Raw genomic sequence first — 15,670 nt, 5'->3', positions numbered from 1 at the left:
ATAAGGGTTTATGTCAGTAAAGTAAACACAAGGTATTAAAAAATTCAGGTGTTGCTTAGCAACGAGAGGCCCCACAGAAACAGCAAAAATAGTTTCAGTTCAATTGGAAGCAGCATTCATTCCACAGAAGCTGCCAGAACAGGTAAAGTAATGAACAGGGACAGTAGCAAGTCCCAAGCTAAAGAACAGAAAGTTGATTAAACCAGGGAGAGAGACAGAAGCAGGTTTCAAGATGAGGTTCTCGTCAAATGAACAAAGAACAGGAATTCAAGGAAAAAATTGCTCTGTTGAGTGAAGTTAAGATTGAGGAGCAGAGAGAAAGTCTCCAATGTGACAAAGCTGCAGAAAGTTGACAGAAGGTGAAGTGGAAAGCCAGAGATCCAAGGTGACTGAAAGGTTGGTGACACCTTAGTGCAGCCTGTGAAGCAGTGGTGTTCTGTTGGTGTGGCTGAGTATCCAGGAGATTGTGTGGAAGGCGAAACTTGAATTCCCATGAATCTGGGGGTGAGGGACATTGGAAATAGAAGTGGATCCTTGGAGAAGATGCCCAAGAAAAAGCATCAGCTGGGAGAAGAGCAGGTTCCTTGAAGGCAGAAATTGGAAGCCCTTGTGTGGAAAACAGAATTCCAGTGAGACCAGTTGGCTCATAGCATGATAAACATCAAAGGGAGTTGATAAGAAATCTGTAGAAGTTGTTTGGGTGGTATGTGTCTCTTGCTTTCAGTGTTATCTGTCTGACCACAGTTTGTATTTACAGGTTTACAGGGGCGATCTACTTACTATGAACATAAGATTGTTTTTGAAACTTTGGTTATCCTTAAAACTCTTATGTATTTGTAAAGGTGCAGTGGGGGTGAAGGAGTAGTGTATTATAATTAATCTATTCTTGTTTAATATATATTTTATTATTTTGTTAAAAGTCCATCAGCAGCCCCTCTCGTCATCCTCCATATATCTAAGTTAGGATCTGTTAAACTGTGTTCCACTCTGGAATATGACTTGTCCAGTAGTGATATCAGCTGGGATTGTAATAATATTAGGAATGCTATTGAGGAAATTTGGAGCAGTCTAAGGAAGTACGTGAAATGGGTGAGGGGGGTTGTTGGAATTCCTGTCCATGATCCCACCACAGAGCAGCAGCAAAGAATGTTGGTATTTAGTAACTCAACTGTTGCTATAGAGCACAAAATCCTGTGCTGTGACACTTCTCCAGATGATGAACCTTGATAAAAATGGATGCATCTGATGTGTTACTGATCTAACTGTGGATTGACTATATTTATGCTTCAGGATGGCACCGGAGCGTGGCAACTCTTGGCGAACTGCGTATGATATGATTTATAATGGATAGCACGCAAAACAATATTTTTCACTGTATCTCAGTACATGTGACAATAATAAAACAAATCAAATCTCTGTCCAGATCTTCTTTGCAATGATACATTCCAGAAGGAGGTGGGCAATGGTCTCTTCCATCTTATTTCACAGGAGTTTGACACATCAATTTGCAAAGCAAACCAATATTTGCTAAAGAAATTCAAACAGTTCATAGATGTTAGTTTTTTCTCACATAAACATTCCTATTAGCCTCTACAAAATAGAGCTTTGTGCAGAATGGCATGGTGGCACAGTGGTTAGCACTGCTGCCTCACAGCACCAGAGACCTGTGTTTGATTCCGGCCTTGGGTCACCGTCTGTGTGGAGTTTGCACGTCCTCCCTGTGTCTGTGCGGGTTTCCTCTAGGTGCTCCGGTTTCCTCCCACAGTCTGAAAAATACACTGTCTAGGTTGTCCCTCAGTGTACCCAAACAGGTGCTGGAGTGTGGCAACTAAGGGATTTTCACAGTAACTTCATTGCAGTTTTAATGAAGCCTGTTTGTGACGTTAATAAACTTTAGTATATACTTGTGAACATTGTGGTCATTCAGGTTACCATTGTTGTTAAAAATATCAATGTGGTGTTGACTTCAGTGGGAGCAACATCCTGCCCTTAATTTCTCTGTGTGGGGTCACATAAGCATACAGACAGTTACACTTTTAAAGTTTATTTATTTATTAGTGTCACAAGTAGGCGTACATTAACACTGCAATGAAGTTACTGTGAAAATCCCCTCGTCGTCACACTCCGGCACCTGTTCGGGTCCACTGCAGGGAAATTTAGCATGACCAATGCACCTAACCAGCGCATCTTTTGGACTGTGGGAGGAAACCGGAGCGCCTGGAGGAAACCCAGGCAGACATGAGGAGAACATGCACAGACAGTGACCCAAGTTGGGAATCGAATCCGGGTCCTTGGCGCTGTGAGGCAGCCGTGCTAACCACTGTTTAAGTCATTATTTCAGCACGTACATTCTCCCTGTCTCAGTCTCTTGTCAACAAGAATGCAAATACACAATGTGATGAGACAGGGTTTCAAATATTAAGAAGAGGCTTTTTCGCCATGTTCCAAGTCAGTAACTAGAAAATATTAACACTGAAAATTGCAGAGCTGTTTGTCTCATGGACCATAACAGGTTTTAAAAGGATGGGCGTTAAATTCAATTGAAAGAAGGAATTGGTTTTTGCACGGTGGCTGGAGCAACAGGAAATAAATACATTTTGAATTTTTGCAAAATCAGTAGATTTGGAGACAACTGAAATGTAAAAAAAAACATAAAAGGATAAAGGAAAAGATAGAGATCATCAGTCAAATAACAACGAAAAGGATAACAAGAAATAACATGATAAGGGGAAATTAAAGTAAATGAGTGTTCATAAGACTCTGTAAAAAAGACAAAGTCAATTGTTACAAAACCAGAAAATGTTGGAAAATCTCAGCAGGTTCAACAGCATCTGTGGGGACAGAATAGAGCCAATGTTTCGAGTCTGGGTGATCCTTTGTCAGAGCTCTGAGGTCAGTGACAGTTCTGGAAATAGTGGCTTGATGTTCAGTGGTGGGGTCACGGCCTGGGGGAGGTAGGATGAAACATTCGAGAACTGGCACTCAGGCTCTGCCAGGAAGAGGTCAGTATGCCAGGCCACAGCAGCACCATCCTTGTCAGCAGGCTTCATGACAAAGTTAGGACTGGATCCATGAGTGCAAAGTGTAGCATGTTTGGGAAGAGACAGGTTAGAGTGGGTGAGAAGAGCAGAGCAATTGAGATGGCTAATGTCATGCCCACAGTCCTCAGAGAAAATAAAATGAAGGACAAAAAAAAGCTTCCTTCCTACTGCCTTCAGACATTTGAATGGACCTTTCATATATTAAGTTGATCTTTCTCTGCACACTAGCTATGACTGTAACACCACATTCTTCATCCTCTCCTCTCCTTCTCCCCTATGTACTCTATGTTTTGTCTGTATAGTGCGCAAGAAACAATACTTTTCACTGTATCCCGATACGTGGGGTGACATAGTGGTTAGCACTGCTGTCTCACTGCGCCAGTGACCCAGGTTTGATTCCCGGCTTGGGTCACTGTCTGCAGAGTCTGCTCGTTCTCCCTATGTTTGTGTGGATTTCCTCTGGGTGATCTGGTTTTCTCCCACGGTCCAAAGATGTGTGGTTGAGTGTCCATGCTAAATTGCCTCTCAGTATCAGGGGGATTAGCAGGGTAAATATGTGGGTTTACAGGAATAGGGCCTGAGTGGGATTGTTTGTCAGTACAGGCTCAATGGGCTGAATGGCCACTTTCTGCACTGCAGAGATTCTAATGTGACAATAACAAATCAAATCAAATCACTGGCAGCTAGACAGCAGGTTGGTTTAAAGGACTTAGTGAAAGTGACAGCACAGGCAAAAGTGATCAAAGTTACATGCCCATTATTTAATCCTGATGGATGCAAACAAAAGTTTATAACATGAGCCAAATTGTACATTACCTTGATACCTGAAATCCCAAGAGATTTTGGGATAAGAAATGATGAATGTTGACTGATCAGTGTGCATTGTGAACTGAAGCCTTGCTCTCTCTCCTCCCTCCCCCCCCCCCCCAACACTGAGTGGGGCAGTCAGGATGTTGGACTGGGGGAAACACAGTAAGAAGTCTCACAACAACAGGTTAAAATCCAACAGGTTTGTTTGGCAGCAAATGCCACTAGCTTTCGGGGCTCTGCCCCTTCGTCAGCTGAAGGCAGGTGACCAAGGGGCAGAGCCCAGAAAGCTGGTGGCGTCTGCTACCAAATAAACCTGTTGGACTTTAACCTGGTGTTGCGAGACTTGCATTCTAATCAGTATTCTGTAAACTGTGTGTGACTTTATATGCCCTTCTCTGATCAGAACCTTCCACACACCTGACGAAGGAACACCGTTTCCGAAAGCTTGTAAGATGACTATCAAACAAACTGGTTGGACTCTAACCTGTTGTGTTGGGAGACTGGGCAGTCAGTATCATTGCAAAAGGCAGTCGGCGCTGTCAGCGGGGCTGGGAGGACCGTGGAGGTCCTCCGAAGCTGACCGACCGATCCCGGCGTGCAGCGCGCCCCCCCTTCCCCTCCCCCCCCCCCCCCCCCGCCCCCGGTGTCAGAACGGCGGATTCAAGATGGCAGCGTCGTCAGCTTGGAGTCGGAGGAGCGGCCGAGAGACGGGCAGCTGAAGCGCCGTGACCACCCCCTCCCCTTTCACAGACACACACCGCCAGCCGCCCCCATCCCCATTAACTTCCCCTCTCCCTACAGCGAGCGAGCGGGCGGGCAGGCAGGCGCTTCTCCCCGGGATTGCGAAGGGATGTGGAGATCCAGAGCGGCCATTTGAGAATCTAGAAGGGGCGGGGGGAGAGAAGCCTCACCGGGCTTGAGGGGAGGGAGGAGGCCTTCCCTCCTAATCGGTGATCGCCCGCCTCTGTTTACTGGGGGAACCCCCGGTGGGGGGGAGAGAGGGTTTGAGAAACCGCTCAGCCTCTCTCCCCCCCTCCTCCTCCTCCTCCTTTTCCCCCCTCAGCCCGGAGGATGATGTGTTCGGCTCCATCTCCTCACACTCCCGCCGCCGCCGCCTCCTTCTCTTGCACCTCACACACGGAGCCCGGTTACCCGCCCACCGCCTCTTCCTCCTCCCTCTACACCGACTCGTTGCTCTACCCCGCTCCCGATCCCCGGATTGCTGCTGCAGCTGCTATTGCTGCTGCCGGAGGAGGAGGGATGGAGGCTGCCGCCGGCCGGGTCCAGCACCAGCTGCTGTCAGGGAAACTGCTCGGGAACAAGTACCAGCGGCTCTTCGCAGCAGCCCTGGACACCCAACATAGCAGGTAAAAAAAAACACTTAGCATCGGACACAAATGGTACGATGCGAGAAACACATGCACAACAACCGTTTGCAGAAATTACTACCTCCCCAATACAATTTTGCAATAAAACATTGTTTCTCGGTGCACAATAGAAAACATTTGCACGTTTGCCAGCGTAATCTGCTCTGTTCAGGTCAGATTTGGAGGAGGTATTGTACTGGTGAATCCAGGGGATTTTCACAGTAATTTCATTGCAGTGTTAATATAAACCTACTTATGACACTAATGCTTTAACTTAATCGGCGTTAGAACTCTTGAGCTTGTCAAGGTTTATAATCACTGGGATGCATTTGCCTTGATTCTTTTAAATTCTGTTTTAAAATGACACGCTGCTGGATGTTTAGCTCGTCGATGGGGCCCAGCACAACGTGTTGGTTTGGCTGTCAAAATGCATGCAGTCTTAGTCGATTGTTGTTTCACCAGACGGGGAGCTGGTGATACTTCACCTCGGGGGTTTCGGGGGGGGGGGCGGACTGAGTCACCCTGCCTTCAGTCTGGGTGCCGAAACCCAGGGGGGACTGACAGCCTTTTTGTAGCTTCTTGTGCACGGACGTGTTCTTGCAGAGAAATGTGAGGCGTTGCCTTGAGGGTTCAGCCAGTGATGCCAAGTTCCTTTCTTAGTATTGCGGGTTGGGAGGTGGAGGTTATGTAAATTGTCTGTGGCAAGAATATTGCGCTTTTGTTAACTTTGCATTTGTAGTTTCGTTTAGTTATTGTTTTATGTCCCCTGAATGATTTCGCATGAAGGACAGTAAATGTTTAGGAGACAGCAACACTCGAGACGCGTGGAAACATATTAAAATTTGAGTCCAGGCCCGTGCAGTCAGTATGTCACGGTAAAAGTAGGGTCATGACCACCTCTTAAACAACAGTGGATGTCAGTGACCGGACGCATTGGTAGAAATACATTTTTTTAAAAATCAAATCCTGATCTACTTTGGATGCAGTCAAGGCCATTTACAATTGACGTTTGGCGATGGGTTTTTCTTTCACCAATACTAATGCTTCACTCTTAACACACAATGGGTTGGATAAAGCTTTTCTAATGTTGTGAAATGGTGTTCGGTTAATCACGTGCGTCGTCGAAAACGAAACCTATGGTGCAGGACAATGAAATGATGGAACTGGCTTTCATGTAATATTATCGAATTAACAGCACGACGTTTTTTTCTTGAATAATGTAATTAATACTGGACAACTTAAATTCATATATTGCATTTGCTCTTGCAATGCCGGACCTTTTTATTATTTGCAATATGATTTGGTAACGCCACTGTACGTGAATTACCTAATCCATTTGGACGTTGTGGGGTGGAGCTTTGTTTTTCTCCTATGATTCGACTGCAAATCAGCAGTAAACGCAACAGACAAGGAATGCCCAGAGCGCTCTGCACTGAGATAGCATTGTTTTACTGAACAGTGATGAGTGGAAACACATTGGTACCAACACGTTCTTGTCCAGTAATGTTTATTTTTTGGGGGGAGGGGATGGTTAGGAATGAGTGCGGATAATGGATTTGTGGGGCTTCAGCATTTTGTGGAGATATGCAGCTGATTCACACATGCAAGAACCTTCTTGCAAGGCGTTAATATTCATTGTAATAATCAACAGTATTAGTCCAAAAAAAAGTATTAACACTACATCTTGTGTGTTGGTTTTTTTTGTCAATGATGTGTGATTGGTGCAAATTACAAAACACAGCAGCGCAGAGAAAGATGGTGTTAAGTTGTTAGAATGTACAAAATAATTATTAGGCATTGTTTGAAAATACTTTCGTTCTAATATTTGAGCTGCCAAGTGTAGAAACGCAATATGTGGTGTCATGGTTGTACTGATGACGTCATCTACCAGTTCACGTCTTTCTCAATATTTTAGTTTAAGAATAAACAAATTTTGAACATTGAATACTGTGGTGCATTTGATAAAACGAAATCCTCTTCATAAAATGTAATTTATTTCCACAATGAAGCCATCTTAAATAGAAAAAATGGCTTTTCACTTAAATTGTGAATACAATTGAGATTTGGTGAAAATATTCCAGTCGTATCACAATGACTGGCTGGTTACGTTTTGTGTGTGTGTGTGTATTCTACAAAAGATTTGTGATTTCTCATCATTAATGTTGGAACCATGATGCTTTCCTATGCATTACAGTTGTTAGCATGTCACAAGAGAATGACATCAACTGCACATTTGCTGGATGGTTCACATGTTGACAATAGCCATTGTGTTCCTCTTTACTGCCATGTGTTTATTTAGCATCTCTGACTAAGCTATCAAAGTAAGTCTTGTATGTAATAAATACCTCTGCATACAAGTATTTGCAGTGCACTGAGTTGTTGAGTTAACACCATCTATTTTGTTGTCTAATGTTATGCTTTAGTCTGTATATATAGTGAAATATGCAAAACAGACTTATTCAGCTTTTGCAGCATCTGTTCAATTTAGAAATGGGCAGTTTTCAGTAGAGTCCTGTGATTTGAGCTCTGAAATCTTTTCTCACTGATGTTAAAGGTATTCACTTGTATACAAGACACTGACTTTTAATTTTACCGCATTGTTTGTGATTCCATCTGAAGAAATGAACGAAGTGTCAAAATGTACATGGATAATTGTGCACCCGTAATGTGAGTTAATGAACATATATGATCCTTTGTTTTTGCTGTAAAGCTTCTTTATTATCCCAGTTGAGCAGGGCCCAATAGCAGAATCTTGAGACAAGAAGTTCTGAATACCTAAAATGTTCTGGATTTTGACTTTACTTAAAAAAGTGGTCAAATCAGATTGCAGTAACTGGATCCAAATGAAAGTTAGACAAATCAGATCTAAATTTGAGCCACAAGATGGAACAAACATATTTCATCTTTTTAATTTTAAAAGTAGTGTAATGGATTAATAGTTGGAGATAACTTACTGCAAGTAAACATGCTCCTTTTTGCTTACCATTAATTTAAATGCTCATGACGAGATTGGTACAGTCCATACAAAAACTGTGACAATCATCATTTGATGGCCAATACCAGGTACTCTATGTTGAAATTTAGTTTGACATATTCAGCTCAAAGTAAACTACCAACAATTTTGCAGTGAGCAAGAAAATATAAATAAAAAATATTGTAAATTTAAGTTGGTTGACAGGCTTGATCTATGATAATATATAGACAAGTGGATTTCCTTGAATATCATAACACCTTAGTTATAGTTAGCTGCCCTCAGTACATAACTGCTTGTTTGAGGTGACATTTGTCATCTTGTGATGCAGTGATGAAAAGTGATATTTAAGTAGATGTTAAATGACGATATAATTTAATTTGATTCTCCTTGACATTTGTTTGCCAATTGAAGAAACTTTACTTTGGTGGAATACTGTTGTGGTTTTCATTTTTATAATTATATGTTAGAAAATGATTCATTGAGAAGTGATAATCTGACCTTGTGCCCTTAAGCACAGGCTATTATTAATTTTAATAGATGTTCATTTATATGGTGCTTATTGTTTAAAGCAGGATAAAATGATACCTGTTTTTGTTCAGTGATTAACTATTAAATAGTTTATATTCAAGTCTTAGAATAGCCAATCTTTGAAAACATTGGATACCAAAATTAACTGAAATCTTTAAACATAAAGACTTCCATTTATATAACGCCTTTCATGATTTCAGAATGTCTCTGTACTTTACAGCCAACAAAATATACTTGAAATAGAGTAGTTGTTGTAATGTGGAATATATGGCAGCCAGTTTGCCCACTGTAAGCGCCTCAACAGTGATCTAACGATTAGATGACCTGTTTTTGTAATTCTGATCAAGGACACTGGAAAATGTTCCTGCTCTGAAATAATGCCATGGGGTGTCTTACATCCATCTAGAAAGCAGAGAGGTTTCAATTTATTGTCTCATCTGAAAGATGACACCTCCTGACAGCCCAGTGCTCCCACAATACTGCACCGGAATGTCAGCCTAGATTTTGCACTGGTCATGAATACATATGTAAATGTTGTAAGTAGATTCGCTGGTGCATAAAGTGGGGAATAGTTAATTTAAAATGTAAAATCTTTGAATTTATGGTTTCATTTGTAACTTGATGTTTATGATTTTTGGACAACATCACATCTTTACGGGAGCATAAAGTTGAACACAGCACAAATAATTCATCCATACGTAAAAGACTTAGAAACTTTAACAAAGGGTGACCTGAACTTGAAATATTAGCTCTTTTCTCTCCTTTACAGATACTGACAGACTTGCTGAGATTTTGCAGCATTTTCTCTTTTAGTTAGTTTTGGATTCTGCATCACTGAGATTAAGGCAGCATTTAAACTGTTGTTTGAGTGACTTTAAGGCGTGAATTAATGTGCTGTATCATTTATATTTATCTCCTTGAAATTTGCATGCGAATCTGCTGATTAGATGAACTTGAGATATCTCTGTCTGCTGGTTGTTGAGTGCCGTGGGCATTTTTGAAAACTTGATTTTGTGATATTGTTTTTGTTCTTCCCAATATTGCAGCAGATGGACGTGAAAATGTTTATGAACCATGGAAAAGCAAACTGGAGGGTCAGTTGACCAAACTGTTTGTGTTTAATACCAGAGTTAGTTTCGGTTTACTGCAGGCTCTCATGTTGAGATTTGATGATTCTTTGTGAACTTTAATTTGCTTTAGTGAGAGTCTTTATAGCTGTGATAATAGGTTGCACAAATTTTGGTACACCCTTGAAAGAAAAAAAACATAGTTTAATGGTGAATAAGTCCAAGTTGCATTTATACAACGTTTCATGGATTCCAATTTGTGGCTTTGCCCATTATTTAAGCTGTAACAAGTTGAGTAACAAAATGTGTAAGGACATGATGGGCGGCACGGTAGCACAGTGGTTAGTTCTGCTGCTTCACAGCTCCAGGGACCTGGGTTCGATTCCCAGCTCGGGTCACTGTCTGTGTGGAGTTTACACATTCTCCTCGTGTCTGTGCAGGTTTCCTCTGGGTGCTCCAGTTTCCTCCCACAATCCAAAGATGTGCGGGTTAGGTTGATTGGCTGTGCTTAAAAAAAAAAGTATTCAGTGTCCTGGGATGCTTAGGTTAGAGGGATTAGTGGGTAAAATATGCATGGATATGGGATAGGGCTTGGATGGGATTGTGGTCGGTGCAGACTTGATGGGCCGAAGGGCCTCTTTCTGCACTGTAGGGTTCTGTGGTTCACGATGGCTGGAATTCTCCAGTCTCCCATCGGCATGTTTCTTGGTAGTGAGGGATGGTATGCTGTTTACAGTGGCAAGATCTTGTGTACGCGCATGCATGCACGCACGCGTGCGCGCGCGCGCACACACACACACACACACACACACACACACACACACACACACACACACACACACAGTTGGCAGTCTGTTGCGCTATGGTTGTTGTGAGAAGTAGAAAACACTCATGCTGGTATGATAAAATGGCATTCTCTGGAGAATGGAGTGGTTGAAGCAGTCATTATATATATATATATAAAAACAATTGAAATTTCTGTTTGGAAAGTCTACTGCGTACACACTTGCATTTTATTCGCAGAGTTTTGCCGTAAACCTTCTAGGCTCTTGGTATTTTCTTTTACTTCTATAAGATAACTTTAATCTAAAAAGTGCTCCGAATTTAACACACATTCATCAGTTAACAAACCATACATAGATTAAAATTGATTGTTCTTGAGGGAATTTTGCATTGTGGCAAATATTTTCTGTCTAACTCAGGAAATGAAATAGTTGCATATTAGGGACAGTGAATACAGGAACTGCAACTGTGTCAATGGAACTGCTACAAGAAACAAGCGCCTTGTGATAGAGCAATGCATAATCCAGAATTCAAACTTCAATTTGTTACTGTGGGCAGTGTGCCAGTTGTCATATGTCAGATTTGTTGCTACTTACACTTGGGCTCGAGTACTGAGAGATTCTGACTTATAACGGGAATAACAGTTCTAGAAATTGGTTGTGACTTTAATTTGTTCATGGTACTGGTAAAAGCAGCGTTTGTTGCCCATCCCTAATTGCTCTTGAAAGGTGTGGTGAAGCTGCTTTGAACTGCTATAGTCTACGTTGTATGATTATACACAGTGCTGCAGAGGAGAGAGTTCCAGGATTTTGACTTGGTGATGCTGAAGGAACAGTGATTGTAATGCCATATTCCCAATTCAATGATGTGTAGCTTGGAAGGGAGTTCCTGGGTATTGGTTCTCCCATTTAACTCCTGCTTTGTCCATCAAAGTAGAAAAAGTTGTAGGTTTGGACTTTGTCAAAGAAATTTTGGCAAGTTGTGGCAGTGTACTTTGTATATCATACAGCCTGTAGCCACTGTGCTCTGGTGGTGGAAGTGAATGTTTACTTTGGATAAAGTTTAAAGTTTATTGATTAGTGTCACAAGAAAGCTTACGTTAACATTGCAATGATGTTACTGTGAAAATCCCCTAATTGCCACACTTCAGCGCCTGTTCAGGTACACTGAGGGAGAATTTAGCATGGCCGTTGCATCGAACCAGCACATCTTTTGGACTGTTGGAGCAAGCTCTCACAAACACAAGGAGAATGTACAGATTCCACAGAGACAGCAATCTAAGTTGGGAATCAAACCTAGATCCCTGACTCTGTGAGGCAGCAGTGCTAAGCACTGTACCACTGATGGGGTGCCAGTCAGGCAAGTTGTTTTATCCTGGATGATGTTGAGCTTCTTGACTGTTGTTGGAGTGGCACTCATCCAAGCTAGTGAAGATAATTCCTTCATTCCTGACTTGTGCCTTGTAGATTGTGGACAGACTTTAGGGAATCAGGAGATGAGTTACTTGCCACAGAATTCCCAGCCACTAACCTGCTCTTGTAATCACGAAATTTACATAGCTGGTTCAGTTCAGTTCAGTTTCTGGTTGGTAGTTGATGGTTGAAGATCATGCAATGATAATGCTGTTGCATGTCAAGGGAAAGCGTTTTAGACTCTTGTTAGGTTGGTAAATTACTGGCAGTTGTATGGTATTAATGTTATTTGTTGCTCACCAGCCCAAGCTGGAATATTGTTCAGGTCATGCTGTATGTGGGCAAGGTGTACGTTAGTTAAAGGGTTGTTTCTAGCTTTCATCATTTAGAATTACCCAGTTCAATCCTTCTTATTTGAAGTGCATGACCTCACATTTGCTGCATTCTTTGCTTCATTCACTGTGTTAATATCTTTTAATTATACACTTTTGTCCACACTACTCATATTATTGCCTAATTTTGTGTTGGCAAATTTGGATGCGAAGCTTTCTATCCAGCTTTTAAGTCATTCATAAATACAGTGATTAGTTGAGACCCCAACCCAGGTCCTTGCAAGACACCATGGGCAGAATCTAAGTATAGCATTCTTCCTGGTGCTGCAACTGGAAGTGGACACCACTTTTTTTCGCTAGTTCCCACACAATTCCAATTAAAATTTAAATGCTTGTGGCATGCACAAGAGACATATGCAATCATATATTATGGGAAAGTTTTTCTATGTTGGAAACCCCCCTTGCCCTTTGTCTGTCAATGCAGCTGATATGGGCAGTCTGTTTTTAAAAAAAAGCCTCCTTGACAAACATGGCTCTTCATCACACCTACAACTTTCCTGTCCAATGACATTACCATTAACATAAGGATCATTGAAAGCATAAAGGTGGCACAGATGTTTTCAAATTTAAGTTCACTTGTAAATATTTCACATCATACACGTTTGACTTCATTCATGTGTGCATCATCACTATTTATTGAAAGTAGCTTAGTCAGAGAGGTAAATCCACAGGCATGCCTTATGGTTGGCATGCACTGATTATTACAGGGAGTTAGGAACATTTCTTTAGATGAAATAATGTTGTGCTCGCTCTTTTTACTAAATTTTCATATTGGTATCTGCTGTGGAGTTTGTATTTCTGTGGTGCATGGCTGAAGTTGTAAGCTCATTTAGCCTCCCCTTCAATATATTATAAAGGACATTGTAGAATCATCCTCAGTAAGGATAATTGAAATATGCAGAAGAATTAAAAAGCTCACTAAAGGCTCAACCACCAATACCCTGAGATAGACCCAGATATGCACTGTACTGACACTACCCTTTGGCCCCTCGTTTTCTTTTTTTGACTGCCCCATGCCAGCCAACACACCCAGGATACCAGGTCATTCCCTTTTCCACTCCTCCAAGCACCTGAACCCTGCTCCACTGCACACTCCCTTGTTAGTCCAGAATTTCCATGCAAGCTACTATTGTCCTTGTGCTCCCCTTCCTTGTGCTGCTTAATTCAACAAAAAACTGCTGACCTCCAGACATAACTGCACAAAGCCAACTGTTGCACACCACCTTATAAATGAATGTAAACCTGGTGCCATGAGATTCTTATGCACCACTGACTTTATGTTGAAGGTATGATGTATTTTTAAAAGATTGTACATTAATGAGTACTCATGGCATGTATAAGTATTACAAGTGGGAATCCGCCTCAAGACAGTTTGAGTCTGACACATTGCAGACATGCCACTGACTTAATCTCTAGCTAGCAGTGAATATGGTTATCCAGATTTCTAATATCTTTAACATTCAGAATTAAATATCTTTGTAACATTCAGTCTGAGTGAACATGCAATAGAATAGGTTCTTTGCTCCAGTTTGTTATCAAGAGTACACTATTCAGCTGATTGGCATTGGCACACGCTCTTTCAAGATAGTGATAGGTGAAGTCATTGTTCAGAAATTATTTTATGCAAATTAGTGTTATGATATGCTGGGTGTGTTGCACTATTGCTAGGATCATCATAACTTGGATTTTGCATTTAGTGGCAAAGTGAGGGCACTCACTTCTGACCTAAAAGAAAGCTGATCACAAAGATTTTACTGATGTGTATGGCACTTTGATTATTGTGCCAGCGATATTAATGTCATCAAACAGGTTAATCAACTCAACCACATTCAAGAATTTTCACAGGAAAACAAAGTAATAAATAGGTTATGTTCACTTTGTTTCATAATTTTGCACAAAGTGAAATGAAGATTGGGACGTGCATTTGAGATTTGGGTAGATCCTGAAGCTAAAATATCATCAAACCCCTTTAAGCAAGGTGTAAATTTTGTCCAAGTGTTTTTACAGTGAGAATAATAGCTGAAAAGGCAAATGATAGTCACATCAGTTCAGTGATTCCTAATTGATTTGCATCAGCAAAGGCTTCAACAGCACATGCTATGAAGGAGTGGGAAATTGTGGATACTAACTTAGAGATTCCTGTGTTTAACACACCTGTACCGACAGCAGGCGTGCTGATCAGTTTCACGAATGAGTTCCACCATCATTAAAACCTCAAACTCCAGGCCAATGTGATGAAGCTAGAATCAGTGATGAAACGAGAATCTCGCTTTCGTGTGTGTACTTTAAAAATATTAGTTACACGTTTGAAGTAAGAAACTAGGCTGAGGCACTCTATTGTGGTAAAAACCATGGAGCAAAGGGTTTTGTAGTTTTCACCAGGATGACCAGTGGTTTACCATCTTGTCTATAACTAGTTAATTTTTTAAATATACTTTGTAACATAGGAAAAACTGTGGTGCACTGGTTGAGATGAGTTACAAGGGCTGGAGATTTTGCAATCCATGATGAGGTTATTAGTCAAAATTACAATGCACAAACTTTTAAGATGTGATGGGTTATTCTGGGTGTGGAGGTATGCAATGCTAAAATGCAGTAATTAGCGCACCTTCCTTAATTTTGTGCATTATGTATTTTGGATGGAAATTTTTTTGTTTTGCATAGTTCCTGATTTTTTTTATTTTAAATACTTTATTGTGTTTTTATATAATGCAAAATCAAGGCCTGTGCTTTTGATGCCCATAGGTGATGAAATACATTGCAGTTTCCCTGAATTCATGCAATTTTACTGTGAATTAAATTATATTCTTAACATTCATCACAGTTAAGGTTCACTCAGATCAGTGAGTAAAAATTTCTGGAAAATTGTATATATCTTTTTAAATGCCCATCATTAATAAGTACCAAATCTGTTTTGTGGATGTTTTAATGCTGTGGTTATATGCATCTTGAGATCTGTATAGTTTCATTTTATTTTGACAGATTTGTTTGGCATAATGCCAGACAAGAAAAGTACAAGAAAGTAAGACTCTATAATGAAAAGTTCACATTTAGTGTAGGCTTTTTGATCAAAGCATTTGCATTCCTGGAGATCCCATGCCTTGGAGACAGAAGCTTGGTGTACGACATTTCTTATGTCCTTAATGTACGTGTTGTTCTCCCCTTCCAATCGAACTATAACATATTTTCCTGCCAGTTGGAAAAGGCACAGAACAAGTTGTGTAGAAGTGTTGGGTGTTTTGAGTTCTACGTGAAATTTGATGACTGCCCATGTTCCTTTGTGCACAACTTTTATA

The 15,670-nt window shown here is 41.0% G+C and overlaps 1 protein-coding gene across 11 annotated transcripts in view; it reads left to right on the top strand.

Annotated features, from left to right (window-relative positions):
- Nucleotides 1–4,543: 4,543 nt before the first annotated feature.
- The window catches only part of mycbp2 (MYC binding protein 2), a 175,416-nt gene continuing 164,289 nt past the window's right edge, over nucleotides 4,544–15,670 (top strand). For 9 of the 11 annotated variants that reach the window (XM_080198120.1, XM_080198125.1, XM_080198128.1 and 6 more), the window contains exon 1: nucleotides 4,545–5,218. In XM_080198120.1, coding sequence (XP_080054246.1) covers nucleotides 4,923–5,218 — 296 coding nt within the window. In that variant the 5' untranslated portion in view covers nucleotides 4,545–4,922. Of the gene's footprint in view, nucleotides 5,219–15,670 lie in introns of all 11 variants that reach the window. The other 2 variants (XM_080198119.1, XM_080198129.1) reach the window with 2 other exon arrangements.

Source organism: Carcharhinus amblyrhynchos, chromosome 10, assembly GCF_965287045.1.
Source record: "Carcharhinus amblyrhynchos chromosome 10, sCarAmb.v2.hapA, whole genome shotgun sequence".
NCBI classification, from domain to species: domain Eukaryota; kingdom Metazoa; phylum Chordata; class Chondrichthyes; order Carcharhiniformes; family Carcharhinidae; genus Carcharhinus; species Carcharhinus amblyrhynchos.
Note: the sequence above shows the minus strand (reverse complement) of the source record. Positions and strands in the feature narration are given on the sequence as shown.